The 15303-nt window shown below is 39.6% G+C and overlaps 1 protein-coding gene across 4 annotated transcripts in view; it reads left to right on the top strand.

The window, feature by feature from the left end:
• The window catches only part of UNC13D (unc-13 homolog D), a 64094-nt gene that overhangs the window by 5513 nt on the left and 43278 nt on the right, over window positions 1–15303 (top strand). For 2 of the 4 annotated variants that reach the window (XM_034408627.3, XM_087887191.1), the window contains exons 4-5: window positions 2603–2663; window positions 12763–12795. In XM_034408627.3, the coding sequence (XP_034264518.3) occupies window positions 12763–12795 (33 nt within the window). In that variant the 5' untranslated portion in view covers window positions 2603–2663. Of the gene's footprint in view, window positions 1–2602; window positions 2664–7176; window positions 7357–12762; window positions 12796–15303 lie in introns of those variants that run through there. The other 2 variants (XM_034408625.3, XM_034408626.3) reach the window with 1 other exon arrangement.

Raw genomic sequence — 15303 nt, 5'->3', positions numbered from 1 at the left:
ACTCAGTGCCTTTAACTGCTACACCAATCTGTCTCTCTAGAGATAGGTTAGACAATGTCTAAAAACATAACTACAAGCCTTCATATTATGGGGCTTTTGAGAGAAGATTCAGGGGACATTTGCCTGTCACTCTTCCTAGTTTCTCATCTGCAAGAGAGGTCTGTCCGGATGATGTTTTGGGAAGCTATCGCTCTGATTCTGTTCTGTTCTGTGTAAATGGGCAGGATGAATAATAATACTGTGTTGTGAAAGCATAGAGATTCTAAGTAGGCAAGGCATTAATTAGCTCAGCTTTCTATCTTAATCATACTTCCTAGTATTCTTTTCTCTTTTCCTCTTTTTTTGAGCAATATTTAAACTGTTTTAAATCTGCCTAGAAATCATACATTGTGATTTTTTTAGCAGTAGAAGTTTAAAACCTGCCAATGGATTGTTTACATATTTCCAAGATACTTCTATCAATCCCATTTTTGTATTTCCTATATTTATCTTTGACAATAGCAATAGCACTTTGACTTATATACCGCTTCACAGTGCTTTACAGCCCTCTCTAAGCAGTTTACAGAGTCAGCATTTGACCAGAAGTGGGTTTCATCAGGTTCTGACCAGTTCTGGAGAACTGGTAGTGGAAATTTTGAGTAGTTCGGAGAAACGGTAGTAAAAAATCTGACTGGCCCCGCCCCCATCTATTCTCTGCCTCCCAAGTCCCAGCTGATCAGGAGGAAATGGGGATTTTGCAGTAACCTTCCCCTGGAGTGGGATGGGAATGGAGATTTTACAGTACCCTTCCCCTGCCATGCCCACCAAGCCACGCCCACAAGCCATGCCATGCCCACCAAGCCACACCCACAGAACCGGTAGTAAAAAAATTTGAAACCCACCACTGATTTTGACCCCCAACAATCTGGGTCCTCATTTTTCCCACCTCAGAAGGATGGAAGGCTGAGTCAACCTTGAGCCTGGTGAGATTCAAATTGCAGGCAGCCAGCAGCCAGTAGAAGTAGCCTGCAGTACTGCATTCTAATCACTGTGTCACCATGGCTCTTGTCCATGGCAAGCCTTATTCTGAGTGTATTGGACTGGGTGAAATTTGACATTCATATCTTTAATGGGCAAATAACAGATGGACAAAATTGTTTTCCTGAGGCTCAAAAAAGAAGATAGAACATATTTCTTTGCTAGACTTTTTTTAACCCAGTGTTCCTTGCAAGCTGGGCAATGCACTTTTACTTCAGCTAAAACTTAGCATCGAAATAGTGCCTCCAGTTTTCTCAGACCAAAGAACCTCCAAATTGGTTCTTTTTTCACCAAAAAGTGTTCAGGTAGGACCAATCCTTCCCCCAATCTTTGAAAGACACCAGTTGGCTCCTGGATCTTCATAAAAGAAGAAATTGAAATTGGCTTTTCTTAAAGAAAGCAATTCCAATAAATATATTTTAATTTAAATACCAATATACATCAGATCCATGAGCCTGAAACAGGGCCCAAACTGAGTTATAAGTGACAAATACTGTACTGAGAAAAATTCAAGCTTACTTATCTTCATCTTCATTGACACTTTAGCATTTTCCTGCATTTTAACATTGTAGTATTTTACAGTATTTTATTGTAGCGTTGTTTTTTGTGCTGTTAAATCATGTTACCATAACTTAGTAGAATAGTCCCCCTGAGTATATAATTAGCAGCTGTTAGCTTGGTTTAATGCTATTATTCAGTGATCTGCAAACTGAACTTTCCATGCGCACACACAAACAAATGGGCTATGTAAATAAGCTTGGGAGACAGAAGAGCAGCAACCTGAGCAATGAGCTGACAACGTATCTCAGCCCACAGAAGGAATGGGGATGGAGAAAGCATCTCAAGGGACCTTTCTTAATTCTCTGAAAAATAAAGGCAAGAGAAGGGAGAAGTACTTTCAAATTTGCATGATTCTGTTCCTGTGGCCTTACAATAAAGGTAGTGTTAGGACACTTTTCAGTTTCCTGTCTAGATTACATTGAAGGGCTGACATCCAGACACAGCAATTACAATAGTTGGTTAGCTATTATAAATATGTTTATTGGATAACTATGTTAAACATTGTTCTATTCATTTTTTTGCACCTTCTTCTCTAAGTCCTTCAAATGGAAAGAATGTTAAGCAAGTTTCCAGCTCTTAAAAGCAGTGGGTTCATCTGGGCCTCTATAATTGCAGAGAACATCCACCATAAAGGTGACTAATAATATATAAATCAACCCAATTCATTTCAAAATTAGACATACCCTGAAGTTATACACTGTCTGGCTTTATGGTAATGAATAATGTGGCTTCAGGAGATTGGGTATTGCTCCCTTTGAAGAGGTAGTGAAGCAGTGCTAAATCTTTTGGTTTCTCATAAATGGCTTTTCTTCAACATCTGCTGTTTATTGTGAAATGAGGTGATTTTTGGTTTTTACACAGCAAAGTTTTTCCTTGAGTATCATTGACATTTGCGTAATTATCACATTGAACTTAACCACCCCCACACCAGCTCTATAGCTTTGAACTAAAAAGAAGTGAATCATTTTGAAAAATTTCCCATGGATGACTGAGAATATACAAAGCTAAATTCTTCTATTTCTAGGTAACTATTTTTAGAAGAATCTAAGGAAATTCAGATCTGCAGAACGATCGACACAAGAGAGGTAAGCCAAGTTTTTTTTGTAAACCCCACAAGTTTTTTTTTTTAATTCAGGCTATTGTGGTATAAAAGAGGATTCTTCTTAAAAGTTGTATATAAGAGGTTTCAAAATCTATGCAGGATGTTATAACAGTAATTATACCAACAAGGAAGTATTAATTAATGGACTGGTAGAATTATAGAAAATGTTTAAGCTCAGGGCTCTGTCAAGTAGATCTGAGGCAGCAGATTGGTGAATTTAGGAAGGTACCACAGTACCCATATTCAATTGTCTTTAATGGAATTTAAACCCATTTACATATTTTTGCTAATCCTGCATGTGAGCAGGAATCTATCCTGAGCAATGACTAATAAAGTATTGTAGGTCTTATATAGTAACTGCAGTATAACAGATTTATATGCAGGAAATGCCTGATGGAGATGAGCAAAACCAAGTAACAGGCTAGCTACAGATAGTCCTAGATTTGTTACAATTAAGCCCAAAATATCTGTTGCTAAACAACACACTTGTTAAGTGAGTTTTGCCCCATTTTAGGACCTTTCTTGCCACAGTTGTTAAGTGAATCACTACAGTTGTTAAATTAGTAACATGGTTGTTAAATGAATCTGGCTTCCCCATTGACTTTGCTTGTGAGAAGGTCGCAAAAAGTTGATCACATGACTCCAGGACGCTGCAACCATCATAGATATGAGTCAGTTACCAAGTGCCTGAAATCTGGTTACTTAATCAGGGGGAATGCTGCGATGGTTGTAAGTCATAAGTAATTTTTTCAGTGCCCTTGTAACGGTCACTAAATGAACTGTTGTAAGTCGAGGACTACCTGTACATCCTATTAAGGAGGAGAGTCTGAAAGCATGTGTTCTGTAATCATGTGTACCTGGGAGAAAAAAAAGTAGGAATTGACTTGAGATTAGCACCCTTTTAGACAAAAAGCAGGCAGAGTGACAAAATGGGAGACACAGAGGAAATCTTTCGCTCTCCACATCACACTGTCCCCTTGTGGTCAGTAAATCATGTAGTGCTAAAGCGTCATTGGATTCCTCCCTCCAATCAGTGCAGTGAAGGTGTATGACAGCTGGCTCATCATATCTACAGGGAAGACAGGCTTAGGCCTATTCTTTGCCCCTAGGCAGAGAAATCAGAATGAGTGAGCAGTCTTTGGCAGCTGAATGCCTCTTATTCACTTTTGTTGTGTTCTCTGGTCAGTAGGGCACAGGGAGTGAGAAAACAGAAGCTACAAGAGCCAAGGGGCTGCAGCGAAGCCTGAGCTGGTAGTAGAAAAACTATTGTAACATGGTCTGTGCCTAGACAAACTAGCACCAGATGTTAATGTTTAATATTAACATGTGGTCCAACAGACACCATATTGCAAAGGCTATGTAGAAATGCACACTAGAACTATTGACGTCAGAAACAAAGGGATCCAAAGAAGCTAAAGTACACTAATCCATTCTCCAGATGTTAAAGACAGAGAAGGCTTTTCATAAGGGTGGATGTGCTACATGTTTCAGAGAAATAGTGCTCAGATATCCTGACTACAAGTGTATGAAAGAGATTAACTGCTTCCAAACAAGCACACAAATTCTGTTTATATACAGAAGGTTGTAAGAATTAGTATCAAAGTTGCTCTAAGTACCTGATGGTTTGCTACTGATTGTTTAGAAATCTGTGCATAATGAAGCTGAAGATTTACCATATGTACATATTGCAATTGGTTTTTCCCCAGAAAGAATCAGGCATCTGAAATAAAACCATTGGATTATAAATGTGGATGCAAAGTGAGAAGTAAGAATATTTTGCCTCTCTTAACAACATGGTGTAGTCCTGATCCTGGGCACATACTTGTGCTTGTTCAGATTAAAATGTTGTTCTTCAACTATGCTCTAACCATTTTTAATGTTTCATGTCCTAGAGCAGTGGCTGTTAAATTGAGGTTATTTGGGCGTATCCTGGGGTAATGAAGCAATTGCAATTGCATGTTTGTGGATCAAGGATCCAGTTTAGGATTGCTGCTGCTGAATTTTTCAATAACCAAATCTGTTTTTTGTTTATGTGTGTGGAGGTAATGACATTGAGACCGGGAAAAAGGATTCTTGGGTCAAGCAATTTAATAACTGTGAAGTTATAACCCTAGAAAAGCCTCAGAAAATCATAGATACCCTCTCCCCAAAAGTGCCCAAAAATTGGCCAGTGGCAAACTAGCTTCTTGATGGATATGCCTGTCAGATTGTGGGGGGAAACCTCAAGAACCTGGTTGAAATCATCTGGATCCAGAGCTCCAGCCCTGTGGAGATCAGGGATGATAATCACTCACATTTGTACCATGAAACGCTCTGGCCATGACAAAAGGATGGTGATAGTACTCTCATATTCAGATCAAGTGAAAATAGGATCTAATCTCTGTGTATCAGATCAGTGATTATCTAGATAGGCTCATGGTTTTCATGGAGACCATAAACCCCTGGGACTCTACTAAACTGAGCCTCTAATGAATGGAGGTTGAAGTCATTCAACACCAACAGACAGGGACTTGACCATCAACCCAGTGACCAGATGCAGGAAAGGTACGTCAATAATCCTCATACCCATATACACCATATAGCGATGAACTGAAGACCATGTTACCCTAACGGAGATCTATATTGTTCTAATATACTGGCACAGGAATAAGGATTTTTATATGTTTTCATCCCAAGAGAAATAAAACATCATATAAGGTTGCTCTCATACAAAGATCTAAATTTCACTGGCCCATTTTAATTTTGCCAATTGCATATTGCCTCAATAACACATTCTTGTACATTTTTATTGTTATTTTCATTTAGAGGTCCCATGAGAGCTACAGAGGTATAGATCATTACTGAGAAAGGAGGAAATAAAAAGAGAAACAAAGAAATTCCTTTGCCCTGTATGATCAAGACCATCAAAGCATTAATGTTTAAAAGAAAAATTGGTGCCATATTCTAATCTTCTTTAAAGGGAAAGGATTTGTATACTGGATATTTGAAACAATAGTAATTATGAGGCATGTATTTGTTTTTCAAAGACAAACCAAGATGACCACAACTAGAATTTCCAAATGCAATGCCTCCTTACTGGTGTTTTAGCAAGACAAAATCAGATCTGAGATCTAAGCTGAAACATATTGGGTTTTTTTTCTTGGGGAAGAAAAGACAAACATGTTTGACCCTGTCTTGATCTGTTTCAATTTCTGAGAAAATGTACTGGCTTGGGACAGAGTAGGCCTTCCTCTCTTGGAGGTCTGTTTCATATCAGTGCTTATCAGCGAAGCCTTTTCATGCCACAAGCAAGTTGCATCATGTCAGGCCTGTCTGGAAAATAACTAGTCAGTTTTGCAATCGCCAGGGCCCAGGGGTGAAATCCAGCAGGTTCTGACAGGTTCTGGAGAACCGGTGGCGGAAATTTTGAGTAGTTCGCAGAACCGGCAAATACCACCTCTGGCTGGCCCCAGAGTAGGGAGGGAATGGGGATTTTGCAATATCCTTCCTCTGCCATGCCCACCAAGCCACACCATGCCCACCAAACCACGCCCACAGAACTGGTAGTAAAAAAAATTGGATTTCACCACTGCCAGGGCCTAAAGAAATCCCACTCACTCTGTGGAAACCACCACAAAAAACTGAATGACCATTACTTCAATCTGGCCTTGGAGAAGAGCACCATTTATGGAACTTGCTCTGTGGAATTTGTTTTGCTCCAGGGGTAAAATTCAACAGGTTCTGGAGAACCGGTAATGGAAATTTTGAGTAGTTCGGAGAACCGGCAAATACCACCTCTGGCTGGCCCCAGAGTAGGGTCGGAATGGAGTTTTTGCAATATCCTTCCCCCAGGAGGGAATGGGGATTTTGCAGTATTTTTCCCCTGCCACACCCACCAAGCCACACCATGCCCATCAAGCCACACCCATAGAACTGGTAGTAAAAAAATTTGAATTCACCACTGCTTTGGTCCTGAACTTTATTTCAAAGCTGAAGCTTTCTGTGGATTACATATGCTGGATAATTAGTTTCAAGATAACAAAAAAAAGTAATACAAACCTGACGAAGAATACATCACCCATAATGTATAAGGTATAAAAGGTGCTTGGTCCTGTTAGCCTCTGGCAGTGCTCTCTTAGAAATTCATAGTTCTCCTTTCTATTGGGGGCAATGTGAGTGTAAATTTATATTAATCTGTTTAGAGCAGTGTTTTTCAACTTTGGCAACTTTAAGATGTGTGGACTTCAACTCCCAGAATTCCCTAGCCAGCGTGGTTGAGAAACATTGGTTGAGAGAGTTTGCATCCAGATTTAGCTCCAGGGGGGTGACTACAGAGAAACCATCAGAGGAGGACAAGTAATTTTTTTTAGGGTCTATTCAGCATCAGGGAGAGAACTCCATGTTTAGAGAACTGCAAGGTATACGCTGAGAAAGAGAGCCGTGCTTCAATTTCCGTTTGTTGCTACAATGGTCAGAGTGATAAAAGAGTGTGGTTTCCTCTTCAGCATGTGAGAGCCGATGGGAGCCTCACGCTAGGAAAGGCAGACTTCTGACTTTGTGGGTCAGCCTCTGTCGGAAAACATGGCCATGTTCTGACGGTGTCCTCCGCTCGGCTTACCCCTTCCCCAGTCCATCCCAGTATGGAGCCTGAGAGTGAGACCCTAATGATGGAAAACCCCCCAGAAGACAGCAGAAACGTAGGTGGTGGTGCTTAACTGCAATCGACCTTTTTTTCCCTCCCTTTCTCTTTCACATTCTGCTTTAATTTGAAAATATGCTGAAACCTTTAGGAGTGCATTTAGATACCATAAGAGTTATTAAGCTGCTTTCTTGGTTTGACCTCTGAAATAGTTATACAAAAGTCTGCAGAGGTGGCTGTGCTTGTGACTTGCCAAAAGATGTTCAGTGAGGCTCAGAACAGAATGAGGACCGGCTCCAATAGCTAGTTCCTATCTAGAGAGAGACTTACCATAATTGTTTTTTTTTTTTAGCAAAAAGAAACAACATGCAAACTTGAATGTTGAAAATACAATCAATCCAGACAAGCGTGGAAAAGAATAACAGAGCTGGAAATGACTTTGGAGGTCTTCTAGCCAAACCCCCTTCTCGAGCAGGAGACTCTATACCATTTCAGACAAATGGTTGTCCAGTCTCTTCTTAAAAACTTCCGTTGTTGGAGCAACCACAACTTCTAGAAGCAAGTTATTTCACTGATTAATTGTTCTGTCTCCTTAGTTCTAAATTACTTCTCTCCTTGATTAGTTCCCATCTGTTGCTTCTGCCTTCAGGTTCTTTGGAGAAGAGGTTTTGCAGATTCAAACTCCATTGTATTTTGTATTTATATTATTAACCACTATTAAACATTTTCTGAGTATAGAATTCCTCTGAGTAGCTAACTTCCTTTCCCAATGAATGATAAATAGTGACTAACTTGCCCAGGGCCTTGTTCGTTACTCTCATCTTAGTTTGCATAGTGCTCTAAATCATAATTTAACGGTGATGTATCAAATAAACCATAAAGGGATTAGAGAGCATAGCTCTTAAGGAGTAAGCCATAATTTGCAAGCCACATTAGTTCATACAAAATAACTATAACCAAACCACATTCTATCTTTGTATGACATCTGAACTCTGTGTTCATCAAACGATTTTATGGTCAACCTATCTGATCATCATTCTCTTAAACTACTGATTTCTGAGGTGGGAAAGAGAGAAATTGGAAGACTAGCTTTAATTCAAAATTGGGCTTTTAACTATTATTCAGAAAGCAAAACATAATCTGGCAGGGCACCAAGAGTCCATAATCTTCCTCTCAGCCTCCCCCATTGTCTTAATTACAGAAGTAGCAAATGTGTTGCTGCACTTTCTATCTTTTGCATAATGTACGGCAAAGCCTACCCTATCCAAAAAAAAAAAAAATCTCCTTCCCATTTTCAAGCTATTTTTTCCAATCTCCTGATAGCAATAGCCTTGGTTGCTCATATTTTCCTGCAACATACTCAATTGTGTAAGTTTGCCTAAAATAAATCTTCATTCATTGTGGAGGTGATAAGGCACTTCTGCTTCTCAACAAAGTCACACTTAAAATCACACTTCAGTAGATTCCATGGAACTCTACTTGCCTAACTTGATGGTTTAGTGGCTAAGACACTGAGCTTGTCGATCAGACAGATCGGCAGTTCGGCAGTTTGAATCCCTATACAGGTCTCCTGCGTGAGCGGGGGATGGACTAGATGACCTCCAAGGTCCCTTCTAACTCTGATAATGAATGCCTCAAGATCTTTATAATATTGAGTGTTAAAATAAAGAAACGTGTTTGAAAACCTTAAAAGGCTTTGGAGAAGGTAAGGAACATACAGGGACGATGAAACCATTCTTTCCAGCTCTGTCTCTTAAACTGGAAGCAGAAGTCAAGATACAGCTTCATCTCTCGATTGCAATTGTAGAGAATTAGTCCCCCCATCCCAGTTGTTTTTTTTAAAACCTGACTAATGTGAAAATGCAGCGTGAAATGGTAGAAAATGTAGTTCAGCTGCATCTGATGGGAGATGGATTCCACTTCCTACTTTAGCATGGAGTTTAAAAGGAACAAACTAGGATGATTTTTGATCAATGGAGTGCAGAGGTTAGATGTAAGAAGACATTGCACTACCCTGTTGTCTTTCAATGGCAGTATTAATCTTGGCTCGATTTGTGGAAGAAGAAAGTTGTCTGATTTGACTTGTGGGTGCAAATGTGAATAGGTGCAAATTGCTCATTACAGCAGATGACAGCATCTAACTTATATCAACTGATTCTGAAAAAAAAACCCCTGAAACCAGAGTACTCAGAGATGATGAGTACTTGAATGGGAGATGTCTGAATAATTCTAGGGCTGCTGCCTAGACTGGGGGATTAATGCATCCCAAAAGAAGGCCACGGCAAGCCACTTGTTACCAAGATAACTATGTGTATGTATCCGTGTGGTCACCAACAGCTAAACTGGAAGTACTCTATCTTTTTGAATTCTCCTCACTGAGTTAAACCTTAACTCAGGTTAAAATTTTGGGGGGTTTGGGGATGAAACCACAGAGTCGGGTAGTGTATTCCAGGCATTGATCGCTCTGTTGCTGAAGTCATATTTTCTGCAATCAAGTTTGGAGCGGTTCACTTTAAGTTTGTATCTATTGTGTGCTTGTGTATTGTTGTGGTTGAAGTGGAAGTATTCGTTAACAGGTAGGACATTGTAGCAGATAATTTTATGAGCTACACTTAGGTCATCCCGAAGACGGCATAGTTATAAGTTTTCTAGGCCCAGAATTTTACACCCCTTTTATCGGTAGTCCTCATTTAATGGTGATAATTGAAAGGAAGGTAATTGGGACCAAAATTTCCATTGGTAAGTGATGTGGGAGTAAAGTGCAATGTCATGTGACCACCTCACTTAGCAATGACAATCCCAGCAGTCCTCCATTGCCATTATAAAGCAAATCACCACAGGTCATTAAGTGAGGCTCACATGTGATCACAACTTCTGATTTCCTGTCGGCTTCTTTATTGACTTTGGTTGTGGGAAGCTCTCCGGGAAGGTTGGAAATGATGATCATGTGACATGGGGATACTGTGACAATAATTTTGGGGACCAGTCATAACTATCATATGTACAATGCTGTCATAATTTCACTGAATGAGTGGTCATTAAGCAAGGACTACCTATAATAGTTACAAAATAAATTCTAATGCTGACTGTCGTGAGTATAGTGGGAAGTTTCTGCTTTTTCAGGAGTGGGGAGGACAAGTTTAGTGAAAACAGTGCTTGGGTTATTCTGCTAAAAAAGAACACAAAATCCAGTATTATTTGCAGGACCCATTTTTGGAGGAGCTCATTGTGCAGTTAATAGCTTTTTTATTAGGAGAGGTTTGAAATGTTATGGGAGGCACATACCACACATGTTTTGTCCTATTAATTTTAAGAACACCTTCACAGGATTTATTTTTATTAGTCTTCATAACTAAATACCAGCTCTTAAAGCTACTTGTTGTAGCTGACAATTCTTGTAGCTAAATGTATCTCCTGTTCTGAGTGTTTGTGTGTTTATCTTTTGCCCAACAAGTTAACTCTGCAAGTTGTAGAATGCAATGCAATGGATTATATTTGTAAATTCCCCATCTTGTGAGCAAACCCTCATGGAAACTCTTCTCATTGCCAAATTGTCCTTCCCAATTAGCAATCATGCTGGCTAGAAAAATCTTTGGGCAACATTTCCAGTGCATTACAGACTAAGGCTTAAAGCTTCTGCAATATTCATTTCTAGAACTTTTTATCTGCTGATTATAAAAAGTAAAGTATTATTTTGTCTTGCAAAATAAATAATTATGATGTCTCAAAACCTTGTAGCTCTGAAAGCAGTCTAGTTCTGCCTTGGAATCATGACCTCTGGTTTTAACTGTGTGTTAAATATGGTTTATCATGAGAGATGAATTGCAAAACAGATGCAAAGGAAGAATAAATAATAAATGGAGTTAGTTTAAAATAGTGATCTTTTCTATTATGTAATTAAGAATTGGTTGGTTGAAAGGAAGACCATGAGAGTTTGTTGATCATCAAAAACAGAGAAATTTAAAGAGTAAAAGGCAATGTAGGGTGTGATATTGTAGGGAGAGATAAAATAGTTATCTTTTCTACTATGCAATTAAATTTCTTTGCTTACTAGTTCTGAATTCTCTTCTGAATATTGTATAATGCTGTTTATTCAGAAATGGAATATGATGGTTATGTAATTTTTTTAACTTGATGTATTCAAAGCATTTCCATGTTACTTTTCATTATGAACAGTCCTGAGCTATACATTCGGTATCATGGGGTGTGAAATTTCAAAAGATTCTATTATTGAATCATACTGTTTACATTAAATTAGTGTAAAGAAAATAGCTGTTTGTCTGTTAGCAGTGGCTAAAATAGCTATGGTGTGTTCAAAGCTGTTGAATTAGCTTTATATAAACGAATTAGCTGTATATAATATATATATAGTATATGTTTTCTTTTCTTTCCGTAGGCCTTTATGTGTATTTGTCTTTAGCCAGGTTCTTCCTATGTAAACCAAGATTTTTATGCAGCCCTAGTTCAGAGAAATCCCAATCCACTAGTTTTTAGGCTTAGCTTTCTAGCCTAGAAACTAGTGGATTGGGATTTCACTGAACTAGGGATGCATAAAAATCTTGGTTTACGTAGGAAGAATCTGGCTAAAGAGAAATACATATATATAGTATATTATATATGGAGTTCCTTGAGGAAAAGTTGTGCAGAATATGTTCCCCTAAAGTACTTGTAGTGCTTAAGCAGTACCTGGCATAATGCATTTGCTTCGATAATTTAATCCCAGAGCTATAATTGCACTCAACAATGAACTAAAGGGCCACCATCAGTGAGCTGTTGGACAGCATTACTTGGTTTGTTGTGTGGATGTTTGGGTGGTTTAGGGGTGGGGAATTTGTGGTGTGTGTGTGTGCGTTTGGGGATTGGTATGTGTGTTGGACCTGGTCTTTGGGTATTAAGTGAATTTCGTTGTATGGGTATACTGTGTATATACGTACAATGACAATAAAATTATTATTATTAATATAAAGTCTATAAAGTGAAGCTTTGCCATTTTCGATATATCACTGTTAAAAATTAGTAAATGCAAAATTAAATAAAAGTTCAAGAAAACTTGGATTGATTTAAATTAATTTTAATATCATCCACATTAAATCAGGTTCCTGGGTGATATAAAATAAACGGTTCTACCTCTATATGATAGATATGATAACATATAAATAAAACCAGCAAATAAAATCACAAAAACCTTATAGAGGTGCTACCAATATTTTAAAATGAATGGCTAAATAAACAATGCCTTAACCCAGTGTCTGAAAGCCAGCAATTGATTCCAGTGTACAACTTGGATGTAAAAGACTTCTCATTTACACCCACGTGGTATCCTGCTGATAAGGGAGTATGAACAGGTTGGTAATGGGAAGTGGTATTTCTTCCTTTGCACCAAAAAAACATTACAGTCTAGGCGTTTTAAAAAGTGAATTTACAGCAGATCAAGTGAACTTATTTTTTTTCTTTCTTTCTGTAGATGGATCTCTCCCATAAATTATCTAAGAGAGAGGTAAGAAACTCATTCATTAATGACCATAAGGTATATTCTGCTCAGATCAGGGGAAAGATCTACAAGTAGTCCTTGGCCTACAAACAAATTGAGCCCAAAATTTCCGTTCCTAAGCAAAGCAATTGTTAACTGTGAACTTTGCTTTTTAAGTGACTCTGGCTTTCACCCAATGACTTTGCTTGTTGGAAGGTTACAAATGGTGATCACATGACCCTGGGACACTGCAACTGTCATAAATACATGCCTGTTGCCGAATGCCCGAAATTTGATGATGTGACCATGGGGATGCTGCAATGGTTGTAAGCAGGGGTGAAATCCAGCAGGTTCTGACAGGTTCTGGAGAACCGGTAGCGGAAATTTTGAGTAGTTCGGAGAACCAGCAAATACCACCTCTGGCTAGCCCCAGAGTGGGGTGGGAATGGGGATTTTGCAATATCCTTCCCCTGCCATGCCCACCAAGCCACGCCCACCAAGCCACACCACGTCCACCAAGCCACACCCACAGAAGTGGTAGTAAAAAAAATCAAATTTCACCACTGGTTGTAAGTGTGAAAAGCAATCAGAAGTCCTTTTTATTCAGTGTTGTTATAATTTTGAACCGTCAGTAAATCATGCTGATACTTTTCAGTTCACATTCTCCCGCCAGTTTCACTGGGTGAGCTCCTAGCGAAAGCATTTGATCAGAATTATTTGCTCATTTAGAAAAGAAAGGCTGTACTATATTGGAATCTCTAGAGTTTAGATCAGGGATGTCAAACTCAAGGCCTGCGGGCCAGATGTGGCCTGCGGGGTGCTTAGACTGGGGTGAAATCCAGCAGGTTCTGACAGGTCCTGGAGAACTGGTAGCGGAAATTTTGAGCTGTTTGGAGAACCTGCAGCGGAAATTTTGAGTAATTCAGGGAACCAGCAAATACCACCTCTGGCTGGTCCCAGAGTAGGGTGGGAATGGAGATTTTGCAGTATCCACGCCCACCAAATCACATCCACCAAGCCATATCACTCCCACCCAGCCATGCCCACAGAACTGATAGTAAAAAAATTTGGATTTCACCACTGTGCTTAGATCTGGCCTGCAGGGCCTCTCTGGAAACAGTGAAGGACCGGCCCGCAGTGCCTCTGCCAGCGAAAACAATTCCGTTTTCGACTGCAACAGCCTCCTGCAACCCTCTGCCAGTGAAAACAGAGTGGCCCCCCCGAGCTCCATTGTCACTGGCAGAGCATTCGGGCCACCATAGGTGCCCCGACATGAGTGACATCGAGCTGGCCATGCCCACCCTGGCCACGCCCACCCTGATGCAGCCCTCAATTAAATCAAGTTTGACACTCCTGGTTTAGATGTTTAGATGTTCTGCACCAGCACCTAGTTCCACTGTTGAAATGCAATATAAAGTAAACCAGTATTATTACAAAATTAGTCACAGATTGGTTCAATAAGCAGGCTCCCAGGAACAAATTGAGAGGCTTACATGAGAAAATGCATACCTAGCAAGTATTATAGGCGATCTATCTCTCAGGCACTACCCTCCAATTCCTTTTTGCCTAAAGACCTCGTACTGTATTTCTCCTCCCTGCTTGCTGCTGGGGATTTAGAAAGCATATCAGGTTGGCTTACTTCCTCCCTTTGGAAAGGGTAAACATAGAGAATGTAGATCCTCCACTCTGTCTTTGATGGGCACAATCAGCACAGAAAGCAATAATGCACACCGCAATTGCATACTGTAAATGGAATCAAAAGCTTGAATAAGTTGGTCTCTTTTAATACATTGCTTCTTTTCAGCACAACTCATTAAAGGTACCTGTCACTGATGAATACCATCTTCCCAACAAGTGAAAGAAGGCAGGGTATCTTACCGTGTTTCCCTGAAAATAAGACCCTGTCTTATATATTTTTTAACCCCGAAATAAGCGCTTGGCCTTATTTTCGGGGAGGTCTTATTTTGGGGCGTGTGGAACAAGACGGGGCTCCTCTTACCATCTTACCTGGTTTCCAGCTCTGTCTCCCTAACCCTAACCAGAGGAAATGGTGGGGACCGGCTGTGCATGTGTTTAAATATTTTCAGGGAGGGCTTATTTTCAGGGGAGGGTTTATTTTGGGGGGAGGTCTTATTTTCAGGGAAACATGGTATTAGTAATTCAATTAATGATCTAGTAGATACCAAAGGTTGTCTTCTAGCACCTTGATTCCAGAAAGATTTCCTAATTTGGAAAAGATAGTAAAAGAAGTAGCGGTCAAAAAGCGGCAAATAAAATAGTTAACTATAGAAGAGAGAACCTCTTCCAGTCTATCTACCCATCTTTGCACACTTCACTTGCTTCTCCCCCCACTTCATTTCCTAACCTAAGTGTATTAGACTCTGATCAGCTACTTTTCATCCATCTTGCCACAGACTATTATTAAAATTTAGAAGGCAAATTGAGGAGAAGTCTAGCTTTCCTTAGGCGGCTGTTATATTTTTACCCATCAGGCATACTTTAAATTTCTGCTGGACTTTGGCACGTTGTTGTTTT

This window comes from Pantherophis guttatus, chromosome 2 (genome assembly GCF_059756535.1).
Source record: "Pantherophis guttatus breed Tessera chromosome 2, ASM5975653v1, whole genome shotgun sequence".
Classification (NCBI taxonomy): domain Eukaryota; kingdom Metazoa; phylum Chordata; class Lepidosauria; order Squamata; family Colubridae; genus Pantherophis; species Pantherophis guttatus.
This window is presented reverse-complemented; position numbering and strand designations above follow the sequence as displayed.